Below are 18,514 nucleotides of genomic sequence, written 5' to 3'. Positions count from 1 at the left end.
CTGCTCATATTTTGGGACAAGAACCTGAAGTCCATGACATTTAACTAGTGCTACAACCCTGCTGACGGATGGATTAAAAATAGGACACCTGTCTTCCTCTTCCCTGCTCCCAGGTCCACACTGGTGTTCACCTAATGTCCTGCACCCTATGTACAAATATCCCCTGTTTTTCCTTCTGATTCACTTACAGGGACACACTAATGGGGTCTTTTGGTACTATCCGCTCAGCAGCTTTCATTGCACTCCTTGCTTCTGAGTCCTTCTGTGGTCCAGCTATTTAACTGGAGACACAGTCACTGGAAGCAAACAGCAACTGCCCAAGTTTTGTCTCTCAGGAAGCTTCTGCATTGCTCTCCACTAGCCTCATAGATGCTAAGGTCTTTAACACTTCCTTGTGTTTGGAAAGCAGCTCTTCATTTCTTGGTTCAATCAAAACAATCTTCTACAAAACCTGACATACATACATATATATGTATATGTATATGTATATATGTAATAATAATGTAAAATATATATTTTTATCTGACATATATATGTAATAATTAAGTATATATATACATGTATATATATTTGTATTTGTAGGATAGGAGACGAAGGGAAAGAGCTTGAGAAAGTGACTAAGGGAGGAAGACTAGTTGTGATTTCATTCCTTGAACCACATTCTTAAGGTCTCGATCTTTTCCTTTGTAGCAAGGATAGTGTTTTTGATGCTTTGTCAGGCCAGCCTCTCTGGGTGAGTGCAGATGTGCTGAGCCATTTGGCTGCTGTGTGGACAGACTCAGAGTCGCTATTCTCCCTAATGAAGTCATCTCTGCTCTGAGCCCAGCCTCTCCCATCCATGTTGGAATTTGGCGTTGGCTTGCATAGTTCTGTTGTGATGTAGATGGCCTTCCAGTTAAGTTCTAGAGAAATCGATCCAACCCCAAACAGAAAGTAAGAAAATAACTTTTTAACATTTTAGTTACCTCTAGAAGTTACCATACAAAGTGACTGGTTTTATTTTGACACTTATGAGTATGCATTATTTAAAGGGGTGTGGGGAGGGTTGACTAAGAGCAAAGCTATCTATTGAAAAAAATTAATGTTTACCCAAACATTTTCATTTAGGAGCTTGAGGAGACAGAGGCTCAGGGTTATTTCTCAGTATATTTTTTGTGCTAAGTCTCTCTCTCTCTCTCTCTCTCTCTCTCTCTCTCTCTCTCTGTGTGTGTGTGTGTGTGTGTGTGTGTGTGCACTCGAGAGAGACTAGAGACGAGAGATGAGAGATAATAACAATATAATGCAATCCTCCAAAGTTGTTAAGCAGCTTAAAAGTACCAAACACTTGCCCTTGAAGTAATTTCTCTTTTAAATTTCTGACAACCTTGAGGAACTGGCTTTCTCCTTGGAATTAAAAAGGAAAAGAAAAACACTCTCTCGGGTGCATTTGTCATCTGTAGCTTCCTTTAATGATGCAAGCAGCACGGTTTGTCTGGTGGTGCCTAAGATCAGGGTGCAGAAACATGAACTCTTTGTTTTTTCAGTTTGAATAGGACAGGCTGATCCAGAGCCCAGCAACAGATATTGCCATGTCTAGAAGTGCTTCACCCAATCATCAGCAGGAAGACACTGCAATTCGATCCTAACAGACCTTAGCAAGGAGTGCAGATGTAGATAATGGGGTTCCCGGAGACACCTGCCACCTATATCTTTTTCTGCTGCAAGTTCTTGGGTGGTTGTCTCCAAGCTCAGCCAAGTTCCTTAAGACTAGATCAAAGCAAGGCAGAAACGAATAGTGCCTCAGGCTTTTAATTCCACGTAGACGCCAGCAATCTGAATGAATATCTTGCTTCATCTGCCTGAGATTCTGAAATTTACATACCCAACATCCTCTGTATGAGGACATGATCTCAGGAGCGTGCTCACACAAGGAGATCTTAACTAGATTTAGACTTGATCGTAATATATGTGTAAATATATTATAGCATTAAAAGCTATAAAACAATATTTCCCATAAAGTTCTAGGAATTTTGTCAGATATTGGAGAATCTCAAATAGCTGCTTTCTAATTTTCTCAAAAGAAAGAAAGTCTTCAAGAACACTTACATCTGGGTTGAGGAGATGGCTAAAAGATGAAGTGCTATCAGGGCACAAGCAAAAGGACCTGAATTTGGATACCTTGCCCTACATAAAAAAGCAGGACACCGTGGCTCATGTCTGTGACCACAGTGTTTGGGAGACAGAAGCAAATGGACTCTATCTCAGTAATGACGATAGCAATGATAATAATAATAATAGTAATAATGATGATGATAATAAAAATATAGAGATGACTTAGGGAGATGTCAGGTGTTAAGATTTGGATTCCACTTTCACATATGCATACGAGAAAACACTGACACACATATTCGCCACATGCATACATCCAAAGAGATAGAGAGACAAAGATAAACAGAGAAGACAGAAAGACAGACAGGAACACACAGAAAACTCAAAATTCAATGTATTTATAGATTATCCTAAAGATACCTTGTTTTTTTAACTTAAAAAGAAAAAGAAAGTTCTTTATTTCAGGTAGCCAAAGGAGAGGATCAACCTTGGGGAAAGAAAGTAGATATTAAGCTATGTATCACTGTGTTATTGGACAGCTTTAGAAGGTATTTAGTTTTCTAAATAATAACTTCGGAGTCAAGGAAGTGGCAAGGCTTGCGGTTAAAGCTCGTCACTGCTGTCCATCCCTTAGTGAGTTGACCCTGCCTAAAAAAGTGTTTTTTTTCACTGTACACCACTTGTCTATAGATGACATGAGGGAGGGACTGTGACTGTTAGCCAGCTAAGGAAATAAAGTTTAAAAAAGGAGACAAAGTAGAACAAACACAGTGCACAAGATATAGTATCCAATGAAAACGATTCCGAGCAATGACTTTTTATGATGCCCCATCACGGGTACATATTTGCAGTAAATACTGATCATTAGCATGACAGGGAAACAGATACCAATCTATTAATAGTTGCTGGGTTCTGCCCTACGTCTTTGTAGACTTGTTTATTCACGTGTATTCTGAAGGGAGAGCAGGGTAACAGAGTTGATAAGCTCTTAGGCCAATGATCTGTCACAACGTAGCCTTGGGCAAACCACTTAACTGTAAAACTCAAACTAGGTCCACTTGAATTTAAGAATTAGATAATAACAACAACTTGAAGCATTTCGGAGAGAAATCTATCCATCCCAATGCCTGGACTATAAATTCCAGTGGAAATTCATTTTATTTTACTTTTCTTCTTTCTGAATGGATTCCTGCTAGTTCAAAAGTTGTGTTCTGATAAGCATCCCTGGTCTGTGTAAGCTTGGGTGAGTCACTTTTGGTACCTGCTTGTGCTGGTGTGTTAAATGCAGGGGCTGAAGTCTGTTGTCAAGATGTGGCTTCCACTCTAAACAATAAGTAGGATGAGATTTCAATTTTAGTAATGGCAGCATAATCATTGCATAAAGGTTAAGCCAAACTGATTTCTAAATGGCCCATAGCATAGTTATGTCGCTCATTCTTGTGAGTGCTGCCTTAAAGGGTACATGAAATACACATCCGATATGAAATTATATTGACAAATCTACCACAAGTTTGTCACTTAAGATCTATCATTATATTGGATCTATAAACCTTTGGGGAAAAAATCCACATGCTGAGGAGTCTAGGTTATGAGTTTACAACTGTGGTTGTAGCCAATCTAATTAAAGAAATCCAGAGTAAAGACAAACTTTCTGCGTTAATCACTACCGTTTCTCAAGCCCTGTGCTTGATGTAATTTTCTAAGCAAAACATCCAGAGCCAATAATTACAAGGATATTTCCATATTGGTGTAGGAGGAGAAGTTTGTAATTGTTTCAGTACCCGGAGAGTTACTTTGACATGTCTTTCGAACTTACTTTGTCCTCTCTGCATAAAATCATACTAGACTTCAAAGTAACAGAAAATTCAAAGTCACCCTTTTCTGAGGGGCAGAAATCCTTTGTATTAACTGTTTGACCCTTTGCTCTTTAAGGCCCTAATGGAGTCTTTTGTGATTCAGTGAAGGGTATGCTTCTCTATATTGATGTTGTTTACATCTATGGACAAGCCTGAGTAGGAAAAAAAATGCGAACATGAAAGATTCGGTTTACTGACAAAATGGAAACATTGATAAGTCTAAGAAATCTGAATTAGGCAGAAAATTCTCCAAGAGATCCTGTGACAGAGGGGTGGAAGAAGGAAGGAAGCGAAGTACATTTAAGGAAAGATGCGGATTTGTGTCAGAGAAAGGATTCTCTTTGAATGGGACAAGGGGTTGCCTGGGGGGATTTCCTGTCCAGTCCTTTATTGCCAGGGTCTTTGTGTAGGGCCTGATGCCGCGGGCTCCCCATTGGGCAGTTTCCTAGGGAGAGCAGCCACGAAATGCTTTTGCGTCTCCCTGGGGCTCGGATCTCACTTTCTCAGTATCTCTTTCAGGTTGGCAGGAGCGTTGATCCTGACACCTCTTCTGGTGGGATGAACAAGCTCCGTGGTCACAAAAACACATTATATGCAAGTTCTTGGCTGATTTTATATAGTCCGGTCCGCTACTAAGAACTGACCATACTTAATTGCTCCATGCTTGCGGGCCGCACCAGAGGCTGGGGACTCCCTCCCCCTAATTCAGAAGTAGCAGCGCAGGGCGGGGAAGAGGGGGGTCGGGTGGGGAAGGCTGGGAAGGCAGTTGTTTAAGACTGCACAGCGAGGTGGTACCGAGTCGCCGAATGAGGAGCACGGATTTCCCCCCCAGCCGATTGGTACTTCTCATCAGGAAGAAAAGCTGAGAGGTGGGAGTGCCTGGCGAGGGAGGCAGGCGGTCCCTACCGCAGGCTCTGGGAGCTCCTTTCCGCCCCTCCGCCTGTTTCCAAGCCAGGGCTCTTTGGAGTGGCTGGAGCTGCAGAGCGCTTCAGGAGCCTGTGAATGAACCCTCCTCCTCTCCCTCCTCCTTCTTGCTGAGTCTCCTCCTCAGCTCTGACGGTACAGTGATATAATGACGGTGGGTGTCACAACCCGCATTTGAACTTGCAGGCGAGCTGCCCCGAGCCTTTCTGGGTGAAGAACTCAAGGCGCGCGGGCGCAGCAGCTGCGAGCATTAGGTGCTGAGGACCGGCGCCGGAACCGGGATCAGCCGCGAGCTGCGCATCCTCCCTCCTCTCCAGCTCTGTCCCGCACTCGCCGCATCCTTCCCCAGGCCACCGCGCTTCCTATGTGATCTGCCGGGGCAACGCGGAGCCCATTCTCACAGCTCAGCAGTGAATCTCCCCCCCAAACTGCAGTAAGCCGCCTTTCAAGGTAATCACATTTCTTTTGTTCCCCCATTTAAAAGAAAGGGAGGAAAACTTGTTGGGAAACGAAAACCGCCCAGCTTAGTGGGGGGAAAAGACGTACATTACAATCGGAGGAGGGCTTTAATTAAAGCCAAGAGGACTAGCCCTAAGGAGAAGTTAAGAAAATGTTCGCACTTTGAAACGTGAAGGTAACTTTGAAAGAGGCTTGTTAAAGAGAGGAATTCAGATAGACCCTGGTGCTGAAAAATCTCTAGACAAAAGAAGTCCGGGGTGGGGTAGAGGAAAAGAACGAACGGAATAGGGGGGAAGGAGTTTTGTAGAGAAATCCTAGAAAAGTCCTGCTATCTGGAGTTTGAAGAATGGGAGGGACTCCTCACACCTTGATTTTTGTTGTCTTTAAACTGGTCGAGGCAAAAGTTTGAATGGAGACTCCCCAAACTTGTCCAAATACAAGCCCCTGAAACCACCTTAGGGCAGACCACCTGGCTTCCTGGCTCCTGGTGTGTGGTCAGTATCTCTGGTTCCTGGAAAGCCACCCCTGGGCAGCTCTTGACAAGGTAGCGAGGTACTTTAGCTGCCCCGGACCTGCGCGGACAAGACCGTTCCTCCCCACACCCCACCCCTCAGGCAATGTGGAGGGTTATCTGGCAGGGGTTGGGCTGGGTCCTGGGGCTGCGTTTCTTTGATGACTTGGGGGCTGTCAAAGCTCTCTCGCGTTGCCCCTGTGTTCTTTTGTCCTGCGCGTGGTGCGCCCGAGCCAGCAGGGAAGGCGCAATGGATGGGGGTGGGGTTGTTGGAACACCGTAGAGGTCTGGGAGGCTCCTGGGCGGGAAAGCTTTCCCCGAACCGGAGGGGTGTGCAGTATTTCCCCCCTCGCTCTGGAAAGCGAAATGAGGACTTGTCCCCCGATCTTTACCAGCAAACCAGGACCCAGAGACTTTCCAGACAAAGGTGGCGTGGGGACCCGAGTTGGGGACCAATTGGTCTAGTCTTCTCGCCTGGATTACAGCAGTCCCCAGTTCCCTTCTGTATCTTCTCCCGCTCCCATTTCTCCACTTGAGTTGAGCAACTTTACCCACTAGCGGAGAGTGCGTGCCGGTTTTCCCCGGGGACACCCTGGCTGAGAGAGTCCTAGTGCCACGAGTAGGCGTGGGCACTGCAGAGACTTCTCTAATGCCCGCAGACCCGGGACATCCCGGTTGTCTCGGTTTGTTCTCGGTGTCAATGGGCGTGGACCGCTCAGGGGTTAGACAGAAGAAATAGTGGAAAGAAAATCATGTCATAGCCTAAACTATTTGCTCTCGGATCCAACTACGTTCGCCTCCGCATGTCCTGCGCGTTCTCGGGATCCGGAGGCAAGGGGAAGAAATGTCCCCCGAGGCTGTAGGGCTGTACCGCTGCAAGTACGCCCGCAGTGGAGACTCGCTCTCCGTGTCCCCTCATCTTTGTGTCTCTTTCTCTGGCTCCATCTTCTCTGTCTTCTCTCGTCCCTTTCTACCTCCTCTCCGCTTTTGCGTCCCCTCCCCCACGGCTGACAAATGAATGGCTAGTGTGAAATCCCTTCCTTCTCTGTCCAAGGAGGCAGGCCCAGAGGGAGGAGCAAGGGGTGGGGGGCGGTGCGCTCCTTAAGATCTGCTTGCAGTTGGGTGTTTCGGACTAGCAGAACCCAGATGTCTAGGAATATGGAGTTTTGTAGTAGGTGTGGGCTCCCCCTGATGGAGAAATTCAGCACAAGCGGAAAACCGGGCCAGAAAACCACTTTCATATCCTTTGCTTCAAAGAGAGGAAAGCGGAGCTCTCTTTTAATAGTTTTCCACTTCAGAATCTGGGAAGTGAATCTTGGGGTTTGGAGGAGACAAAAAGAAGGGAATTTAGCCGTCCCCAAAACACGGGCTCCTTTTTTTCCATCCGCCTGGCTTCCCGTGGCGCTCTAGAAGGCGCCTGCTGCTGGGTGGACTAACAACGCGGGCGACAGAGTCGGTCAGGTCTGTGGTTTCCTGACGTGCAATTTGCTCATCTTTAAGAAAAGTAATAAAGGGACTTGCTTTGGCAAATTTAGCTAGGGTCCTCGAACACAATGCTAGGGCTCTGTTCCAGGCGATTGCAAAAGAACCCCCCATTCCTCATCCAAAACTTAACTTCCTCAACACCAGGACAAGCATTGCACGTGGAAAGTGGGGAGAAGGCGGGCGCCTAAAGGCAGAGGAAAGGAGTTTTTCCACTTGGGAAAAATGGGACAAAGGAGGGTAGGCGGAAAGAGAAAGGAAAGAAAGGGAAACAGATGGATGCAATAGCCAGGAGCCGGAAGAACTGGTTTCAAAATTTTGGTCTCACTTTCGTGTCTGTTAAGCTGAAAACGATAGCGAGCGCATCCCTGCCTGGTGCTGGCCTGGGAAGGAACTACAGAAGCAAAGGTGGTCCGGCCCCGCCTACCGGAGCTGGGCTAGCCACCCGCCCACCCCCAAGCTTACCCCGATTTGGAGGAGGGATCATGCTAGGCACTCCCTTCAACGACTGGGGTTCGCCATCGCCACGTGGGCTGGAGCTTCGGCTCTCGGCGCGAGACGGGTGTGACTTCCTGGGCTCCCAGACAGCTGCACAGCTGCTCGGGCGGGCGAGCCGCTTAGCCTAGGTCTCCAGCGGCTGCGGCCAACTGGGGCGGGGCTGGGCTGGACCCGGGTGGGACCCCGGCTGGCGCGCCTCCTAGAGCGCCAAAGGCTAGCTGAAGCTGGAGAGGACCCGACTGACTGCTATTCACATGGCACCAAGGCTCATGTTAAAAACCGTTAAAATACTCTTTTTTTTTTTGTCTCTCGCTTTTTTTGGGAGTGATATGCAAGTACATTTTTTTTTTTTTTGCTTTAAAAGGAGGAGAAGTGAAGATTTATTCTAAGTCAACTCTTGGCACAAAAATGAGACAAATTTGCGATTGCTCCATGCATTCGTTTTGAAATACATGTACATTCCTAAAGACCACTTTTAGCCAGCGACAAAATTAATGCTGCTGCAATTGAGAATCAGCCAAGGAGTGGGCAGGACAGGACGAGGAATAGGTGTCTAGCACAAGTTGACCAAATGGCTGATAAAAGTCCTGGGTTGGCGACGGCAGGGGGTGGGGGGTGCGGGTGGGGGTGCGGGGCGGGGAGCGCTGCGGTGGGTCTGGTGATTAGACTGGACCAGCTACTAAGGTCTTCACTTTCAATTCTCCAGCTTCTAATTCGGAAGAGCTAGGTTTTAATGGTCCTCTCCCCCACCTTAAATTCTGTTTATAATTGGTCTATTTTAGTGTTTCATTTTTCTTTCTTCTTCACTCTAAACTGTGGGCTAAATTGTGCTAAGTACTGCTTGGCAACTGTGTCAAGCTCAGAAAATATTCACATAAAAGCCTAAAATGGAATCTTTTGGATTTAATAGGAAAACATTAGTGTACGCGTCAGATAATTGTCTGAGTGGAGCGGATCACCATTTGTAAGAACAACAAAGCAAGGAGGGGGTCCCAAAGAATCTAGTTCTAGTTCTGAGTACCATGTAGCGGAGGAATACTTGACAAATTGCATCTGCGTGTCCCCACTAATGCTACAAAGGGGTCCAATAGACTCCCATGCGGTTGAGCAATGACTTCCTTCAGCAGGAAACCCAGAGTCCTTAATCTTCTTGTGGGTGGTAGGAAGAAGGGTGGGATTCAAGACCATCACTTGGAATTTATGTAAGAGTTCAAAGTTTGCCTCTTCTTGGCGGCTTAAAAAATTAAGCCTCTTCATAAGTCTTATTTTCTTCTTCTTCTTCTTCTTCTTCTTCTTTTTTTTTTTTTAAAGAGAAAGTTTGAAAAGAATTTCTTCAGGTTTTATAGGTGTTTAGGCAATCAGCCCCCATCCCCATCCCCTTTCCTTGGCTTTTGCTAACTGCAGGGACATCTCCCTGCTCCTTCTGCCTGCACGTGAGTAACTCTCTGTCTCGGAAGGATATAAAAAATGAACGCAAAGCTCAGTATGATTCGTGAGGGCAATGCACCCATTGTTCTGTCTCTCCTTACACTGCTAAGCTTAACCCTCTCAGGTTAATGATTGGTCAATAATGGGACATCCTGCAGCCGGTGAAAGCACAAAGACTGTCTTCCTCACGCACATACTTGAGCTCTTTTATTTTTTTCCTAGTGGAGTTTAAACATTTTTGTAGACCTTATTCGTGGACAAACATCCACAGAGTCTCTATTTCAGATGGGATATGGATCAGAGAAGGGCTGAGCTTCTTTCTAGACACACATGTTGCTTTGGAGCCAAAGAATGAATCCTTATACTAGGAGGATTTTTAAAATTTCCTCCACCCACCTAGAGAAATCAGTTGGGGACAGACAAACACTCATTGTTAGAGGTTACTTGCTCTGGTCTAGGAAAAATGCGCTGCCTGTCGCAGACATTTTGGAGTCAGAACAAGGGAGAGTGAAGGCTATGTCTTGACCAAGTTCCATTTGTATTAGTAAAAAATTGTCAACTTCTTCTTATACTCTAGACTTGGTAGATACAAAAGTCTATAAGCACATCTCGGACACAAAGTCAAGTCTTATGGGAAGTTCTTAGAATTGGAAGTGATGGAGTAGTTTCCTTTCAGTGGTCAGTACATTAGGTCTTCATTAAAGATGTTTATTCCATAACCTAAAACTCTTTTCATCAACCTGGTATATATGTTATATACAGAAGGATATAAATATAGAATGCTTACCAGAAATTGCTTACTTTCAGTGCCAGAGAGACCCTCACTGGTAAGGAGTGTGCAAAAGTGTGCACTGCTCTAGCAGAGGACTGGAGTTTGGCTCCCTGCCGAGCTACTCACAATCACCTTTAATTCCAGCTGCACAGGGATCCAGCAGCCCTGGCCTTTGAAGGCACCTGCAGTCACATGAGTCATATGAGTCCCAATAAGTTAAGGTTTCAACCTGACCGGAGATAAACTGGGGCAAGCACTATGTTGGTAATCAGAAAGTTTATGTGAGATGCTCTAAGTGGGAAAGCAAGGTAAATGGAACTGCTATACCTCTGGGGTCATAGTTTGCTATATGGATACTGTTATAAAGTTTAAAAGACTAAACTAAATAGCTATGAAAAGGCTTGGAGAAATGGAAAACTACATACTAATGCATTATGATTATAAAAATCTTAAATCTAGCAAAAACTGGGCAAAGTTAAAAATTGATAGTGTTGCAGAAAAATATGGTTTTGAATCTTGTGAGGGAAATTAGTTCATCTTCATCCATAGTTATTAAAAAAACTGTCATTTGAGGCTGGAGAGATAGCTCAGTGGTTCAGGGCACTTGTTCTTGCAGAGGACTTTGTTTCAGTCCCACACCAACATGTTATATCACAACCATCTGTAACTTTCAGGCAATCAGAAGCTTTTTTTTTTTTTTTGACCTCCTTGTATGCCAGGTATCTACATGGTGCCTACACACACACACACACACACACACACACACACACACACAGGTGCACACATGTGTGCAAGTAAACCACTCATATATAAAGTAAAATAAATGTTTTTTAAACTACCAAAATACTAATAATACACTTTATCACTTTTTTCATCTATCAGACAAGGAAAACAGTTTGTGAAACATGTTGGTTGGTTTGTAGAGAACCTAATTTATAAGTTATTATGGGAAGTTAAATAAATTCATTTTTTTAAATAATGTAGCAAACTATTTTTAATTTACCAACAAACAATACTAAAAGTATGTACAGTCTTTCATCTAGATACTCTCCTTTAGATATTATGTAGATGACAGTGCAAATGCCACTCAAGATAAATCCACAAGGATTTTTCTTCAGGAGTGTTTTATTGACAGATTAGTCTATTGTACGGTAGGGTCTGTCTATGTAGCAAGGCGAATCTGGATCTTTCTAGGTCCTGGGTCTCCTTGACCTTTCAGGCTTCTTGGTTCCTTCAGCCTTTCCAGTGCTGGGATTACAGATGTGACCCACTACATATGTATTGAAGCACAATTTTTTAATAGTAACAACTTGGAACCATCCTAAAAATTCATCCCAGGGAACTTGCTTGGTAAACACTTCTACTCTTCCCATGGAAATTGTATGTGCTGATTGGGAATGTGTGGTTTAGGTGAAGAGGGCAAAAGGCAAATGTGCAGACAGAATGAATCTCATGACATTGAATAAGTACATAGTCAGTCTTATAATAAACAGCTACTGAATGTCCTGGGCATTGTAGAATGAGAAGAAAACATTAGAGGTTCTCTCTTGAGGCATCTATGTTGGCTAAAAGAGAAGGAAAATGTCTAAATACATAATTAAATTGGTGACCTGTGTTACAGTGAAACCAGAGCATGAAAGAAATAGAATAAGGCTGGAGAGATGACTCTGTGGTTCAGAACACTAACTGTTCTTCCAGAGGTCCTGAGTTCAAATCCCAGCAACTATATGGTGGCTCACAACCATCTGCAATGGGATCTGATGCCCTCTTCTGGTGTGTCTGAGGACAGCTACAGTGTACTCATACGTAAAATAAATAAATCTTAAAAAAATACACAACTGCAAATAATTTTAAAAAAAAGAAAGAGATAGAGTAAGGAAACAAGAGTATTAAGGAACATCACTAAAAGCTTAACTGAGTGTTGGTCTGGGAATTCAGGTACAGTCTGTCACATATTCATGCGGTACAGTTACTCCTATGGAGTCTAAACCATAAGACATCTCTCAGAGAGTCTTCTTGAAATAATGAACTACCAAGTAATATAGTATAACATGTAACGCTTACTATGTATAATTTATAATTGAGGTATCCAGGATAACTCATGGTCCAGAACAATAAATTGGCAGAATGGTAGTCAAAACCACTGTGCCTTTGTCCTTAAGTTAGACCTTGCTTCTCTAGGCTTCCCCAAGAAGGAGGGGGAATAACTAAATATCTGTTTACTAGGACCCTGGCAGCCTATCCCTGGTGTCATGTGCCCCTCTTCTCTGCAGACATTTCACAGGGGATACAAAGTTCCGTTGACTTTGTCTTCTGTCTCCCAGGAAACAAAACAGCTGCAGTCAGCTGGACCTTGATTGTTTGCTGGCTTTTTCCTATTCTTGACTTTCCTGAAGTATACGGCTAAATATAGAGACTTCTGGCTCTCTTATCGCCTCAGTCTTTCCGTGTACAGAGATTGGTTATCACTAACGGACCCCACTTACAAGACAGACCTGCCGCAGAGCGGAAACGGGGGTGGGAAGCGCGCTAGAAACAGAGAGGGTCACCTTTCTCATTTGGTAGGAGAATGCAGAAGAGAAGTGGTGTAGCTTAATAAAAAACGCAGGTGAGGATCTCAGCAAACTGAAAAAGAAAAGGGAAATGTCTGTCCACGTTTGCTCATGACAGAACTAAAAACATACAGGTCTGAGACACACAATATCTGGAACAGCTCTCTGACATATTTTTTTATTTATCAAAGCCACAACTAATCATCCTTCAGTTTGAATGTAGGGAAGATGCTGACTCGGCCAGGCATGAGCAGAGGGAGAGGAGGCTAGCTGGAGCTCCAGTGACCTCCATCACAAAAAGCCCAAGTTGGGAGGACCCTGTGTGCTTACTGTTGGTGACTGGACCATTGGAAGTTAAAGCTCTCACTGGATCTGCTTCCGTTTCTAATGAAATTGGAGACCCGGGACTTAGTTTGAGAAGTCTTGTATTTACAGCGGAGCAATTTATTCAAGCACATCTTTATAACATATCAATGCATCCCAAACATATTTCATCTCTGTTGTTTTAATGCACTGACATCATTCTTTCCTTGAGGTTTTATGATAGATTATCAGTAGGTGAGAATACTTACTGTAGAGATGACATACTTTTCTCTCTTCAATTTAGAAAAACAATAATGATACAGTTGTAAGGCTTGAGCACGCTATCTAGAGAGTTGGGGTTCTGAGAATGTGTCTTTGGTAGAGAATGAGAATACAGAAGATACGTTCCAGAGTCAGGGTCACACCATTTTTCTTTAGTGTTATAATAGTTGACTGTCTGAATATCGACAAATCTCCAATATTATTACTAACCAACATATTTAAATGGACTCTTACATACGCATTTCAAATCTCAATTAGCTCTACAGACACATTAACATTCATAACGATTTACTGATCTTTCAAAGTGGAAATATTGATCATGCATTTGGTTTACTAACCCTCTCCAGGGTGTATTGAGCACCATAAAATATTGTGGGATTAGTAAGTAGCTCTGCCTTCAAGACGCCTGCTATCTTATAGTGGATATAAAACATATTTTTATTACATTTAATTATTGTTTATGGGTGAAGAAAAGGACAACTTGAGAAAATTGGTTCTCTCCTACCAAGTAGTTCCTAGGGATCTAACTCAGGTCATCAGGCTTGAAACAAGTGCCTTTCACCACCGAGCCACTTTTCAGACCAGTAAAATACATTTTAAAGTAATCGCTAAAAGCAACAATAACTTATAGCAGTTTATTATAAACTAAAATTATATACTGCTATTCTAGAGGTAACCCAAAGTATGATGTAGGGCTTCAAATTCTTTCATTATTAGTGATTTGAAGCAAGAATTAAAGCCTATATAGAATATACTGAGTTACTAATTTTAGTAATAATCACTAAGAAGTGAGTATTTTAGATATAAATGGGCATGTTTCATGCGATTATCTTCAGGTCTAGCAATCAGTTCTACACTGTCTATTTATTTTCATTTTTAAATAGTTAGAGAAACAAATTTTAGAGAGGAATATCCATTTACTTATAGTCTGAGAGTTTAAGTAGAAAATGTGGAATTTGAATTCAAGTCCGTTTAGCACTGTAGTCCAGATATTTAAAAAAAATACTTTATAAAGGTTTCCTGGGGAAAAAGAAAGAAAAATGAAAAAGAAAAATTTTTTTCTTTAAAGTAACAAAGAATGTGTTGTTTAGAACTATGATTAAAAGAAAATTTCCTAACTGGATTGAATTAATAATCAAGGATTATATGTTATGACCTAAGTATTCATCTTGCCTATGAAATTAGTGTCCTGTTTCAATGCAGTCACGCCATTAAGACAGAGGTACAGTCTCAGACCTAGAAGCCATAGCCCATTGTTTTACCACTTTATAAGAAATCCAGTTACTGGTTAATGAGTTCTAGTACCATGCTATTGTGAATACAGGATGAGTTCATTTAGATGCCAAGGTTAATTAAGGATCCTCAGTACATTTTCCTCTCTGAATTATCAGTTGATCCATAGATGCAAAAGGTGAGATACGAGGTGTGTTAACTTAAAAATGTCTTTTTAGGAAATACCCAAATTATAGTATTCTATAGTTTTGCTTGAGTATGGTTGTAGATTTATAAAGCAAGACCAAAACGCAGAATATTATTAAAGAAAAATGAGGAGCTGTCATAGAGTATTAAGTTTTATTTGAGCACAAACTGGACTTGTATTATTATTTCAACATTTGCTTGTTTCAGTCCAGGTTTCCTAGGTAATACAGAATTTGTTTTCTAAGGAAGGCAAAAGGAATTCTTTAGAGTACCAGCTTACATATGAGCCAATGAAGACATCTTTGGCTGTAACAAACCATTCTTCAATTTATCCAAACCATAATATACCCATTAGTTTGCTTCCAAGACTATTATAAAAAGCCTAGACAATCAACTTATACAGAAAGATTTCTTTGGCTGTACCATTTTGGAGGTTGAAGTACATGATTGATTGGCCTTGTTTAAAGGCCTGTGGCCAACTAATATGTCATGCCTGGGAACATGTGGCAGAATGGACTGCTCAAGGAAGCCACTGGAAAGGCAGAGAGAGAGAAGAGATCCACATCCCACATGCCCTTTGAGATCACACGGACAACTCCAGAATTCCTGCTAAGCTCCATCTCTGTAAATTTCTCCAACTACAGGGAAGTCAGGTTGAGGCCCAAACCTTCAACGCATGGGTCTTTGAGAGACATTTAAATCCAATCAGTAACAACGCCCACCTCAGCCCCAACCCCAGTGCTTCCTTAATTGGATGGGTTCTGCAAATCCAGACTTGGAAGGTCCCATTTTCTGATGATTAAACGTCTTTCCCAAATCGCACAGCAAATTAGTAGCCAAGCCAAGGTCAGTGTTTCTTGACTTTCAGTGCAAGTATCTTCTTTCACTGTTTACTCTTGAGACTTAAAAGCTGTTCTGAGCTTTGAAATGGGTCACTTTGTAATTAGCAGCTCTTTAAGATACATTGTTCTGTTGGTTCAGCCAGGGAGATAGTGGTGTTTGTGCTCACACATCAACAACCTTCCTAAGGTTCTTGCTGCTGCTGACATCTGCCAAAGCCACAGACAGTTCCTTCTCACCCCCAACCTGATGTGAAATGTGCACTCTCAGCATATCTTCGGCATCATCTTCATCCTTCTCTTACACTGTCCGAATTCAAATTCCTGTTTCTAATTAGATTTTGAGGGTACTAGCACCTTGTCTTATTTACACAAGCTAGATCGCTAGTGTTCTTCCCATGCCCTGCCTACCTGTGGCCACTACCTGTCATCGTATCCACTCCAAAGCCAGGAATTATCTTGGTAACTAGTGTCTCAAGCTGTGATTCAAATTAATCATTAGATAGCTTCTGTTTTGTGTATTCTGTTTGTGATATCTTCTATTACAAGCCTCCTGTGTTTACAACCCACAGAGGACCGCCTCTTTTATTGCACCCAGTAGCTTATTAACATGTGATTTACGGCCTGCCAGCACCGTGAATGCTTGTGGTACACTTTGTTTTTTCTTCATTTCTAGGACAAGATGTTGATAAATATGAACGGCATCCTATGGATGTGCTCAACCTTACTGTTAACGCATGCACTGCATAAAGGTGAGTAGCGTAACTTTCTTACTGATATGTGAACATGGGATCATTACCGTGAAGCACCATTTGTAAAAAATCTATTTATTGCTAAAGATTATTACTTAAAATAATATCACTGAATGGAATGTATTTCAATAAACCAATCAGATAAAAATAACAGTCTTGTAAGTGAATCTTTCAGTAACCTCTTAGACTATGACTAATTTTTTTGAGATAGGGTATTTGAGATAGTGAATATTTACTCTAGGTAGCCTCAACTCATGAGTGTCCAGCCCCAGCCTTACAAATGCTGCGATAACTAGATAACTAATATGAGCTAGTGTGTCTGGCCCCAAGTTGACCTATGTAACAAGATCCTTTTAGAGCATTAAGAATACTTAAAATTCTATTTGCTTCTATACTACTTTTTCAAGACTTTCTTCTACTAAAACCAAACTAAATCATGAAGTCTAGACTTTTGATGTAGGAAAATAAAAACTGTTGCCAGCAAGTATTCCTAACCATCTCTGACTTTGTTCATGGAAAGATATCTGGTAAGTTCACATGTGCTACCTCTCTTCGCTTTACCTTTTATACCTTTTTAGTGAGGAGCCTATAACTCTAACTGTAGTTTTCAGTGTATTCAAGGAGACACAATAAAGAAGTTCACGGACATGCTACTGCTTCACATCCTCTGCACGCTTACCTCCTAGATACCATGCTCCAGACTTCCGGAAATAATTTGCACATTCACGGAATTTTGCCTTTCCTCTTTTCCCATATGTCATTCTTTTGCTAAGCACTTCCTCTGCGGTTCTCTTTAGTTGTATTTTAATTAATTCTTCAGGTCTGATGTTTTAAGCATCTCTCCATCTGTTCATCCACCTTTATTCTCTGACAATATTCTTAAATGAGTTCTCTGTGCCGAGTGTTATTCTAGGAGTCTGGAGATGTAACAGTGGATAACTCATATATTGTCTTTGTTTTCCTTAAACTTAAAATGTGCATGAATAGGAAATGAAAGAACAAATAATCGTGGTCATGAGAATACAGCAGGATGGGATCCCAGAGAATGGCTTCAGTTGATGGAAGCAGGTCAGGTCTCTGTGAGAAAGTGACGTGCAAGCTGAAATAAGAATGCAGAGTCGCTGGCCTCCTAAGATCTGGCCCTAAGTTAAAAGGATAAAGGGTGTGAGCAGTAGGAACATTGCTGACAGGAGTGATCAAAAGAAAAGTAAAAGATGTAGGCAGAGAGATAAGCAGAGATGAGCTTATATAAATAGTAGTAACACTAGTCACGTAGACAGGATTCACCGGGAGCTGGAAGCTATTTTAAGTGCTTAACGTTGGTTAACCAAAGCATCCATTACCCACGTGCTGTAAGGAGGTCGCTGAGGTGCTGAGAATAATTGCTTTCCACATCCAGTAAGCACCGGAGGGAGGAGTTGAAAAGGACAAGTCATGTAGAATCGCCCAGCTGGGGCAGTCCAGACCAGATTTCATCCTGTGTGCAATATCAAGGAATTGATTTGGATGATTATTATGGCAGCCTGGGGTTGAAACTCATGCCTTACTTCAGGTGGTGGGCCTGAGGATGGGGAGTCTAGACTCCTTTTCTGTTAATACCTCCAAAACTGTCCTATTAGAAGTTTCTAAGAAGTCGACAAATAGAACAGAGAGGAAAGATTAACAGTGCCCCGCGAAGGCAGGAGGTGTAGAGAACCAGGAAACACTTTGGTGGCTAACAATGAAAGAGGAAACACAGTGAATAGCACAGCAAGATGGCCCTCATTTGAAATACTCACATAGTGAAAAGAAATCAATGTGTGGCATATTTCTGTCTTACAATTTAAAAATAAAAACTCTAGCAGCTAACAATATCATGCTCTTACTCTACTTGAGGCTCCATTCTTTATAAAACATACAATCAACTTTTAGCTAGCTCAGGTGATATTTAGTTCTTTCCATGAGAGGCAGAAGCAGAACATATATAAGTTTCAGATCCACAGAAACCAAATTTCTCCTGCTCACAGTGGGGTAGGCAGCAGCAGGTGAGTCGATGGCTGGCTTTCTCTCACCTGTTCTGCGAGGCCATAGGATTCTAAAGTTCAGTGGCTCGAGTTAAGCAGCACCATGTCACAACGATTTGTTGGCTTTAGCACATGAAGAGATTGCTTTAACAATTTCTATTGTATTAGAAACCAGCTTAATCATTGATAATTCACCCACTTACTCTACTATTCCTATGATAATATGAAATAGAGTGCAGAGTCATGAGTTTAGGAATTAAAAAAGTGCAAAATAAATCCCAATATTTTCAATCTGATATTCACCTGGTGCCCTCTTTCTGTCTCTGCACAGATGGGATTTGCATCA

The 18,514-nt window shown here is 42.4% G+C and overlaps 1 protein-coding gene across 4 annotated transcripts in view; it reads left to right on the top strand.

Annotated features, from left to right (window-relative positions):
- Window positions 1-4,946: 4,946 nt before the first annotated feature.
- The window catches only part of Vcan (versican), a 98,921-nt gene continuing 85,353 nt past the window's right edge, over window positions 4,947-18,514 (top strand). For 3 of the 4 annotated variants that reach the window (NM_001170559.1, NM_001170560.1, NM_001170558.1), the window contains 2 exon segments: window positions 5,045-5,318; window positions 16,090-16,165. In NM_001170559.1, coding sequence (NP_001164030.1) covers window positions 16,096-16,165 — 70 coding nt within the window. In that variant the 5' untranslated portion in view covers window positions 5,045-5,318; window positions 16,090-16,095. 4 annotated transcript variants of the gene reach the window in all.

This window comes from Rattus norvegicus, chromosome 2 (genome assembly GCF_036323735.1).
Source record: "Rattus norvegicus strain BN/NHsdMcwi chromosome 2, GRCr8, whole genome shotgun sequence".
Lineage (NCBI taxonomy): Eukaryota > Metazoa > Chordata > Mammalia > Rodentia > Muridae > Rattus > Rattus norvegicus.
The sequence above is the reverse complement of the archived record's forward strand: the minus strand, read 5'-3'. Positions and strand labels throughout refer to the sequence as shown.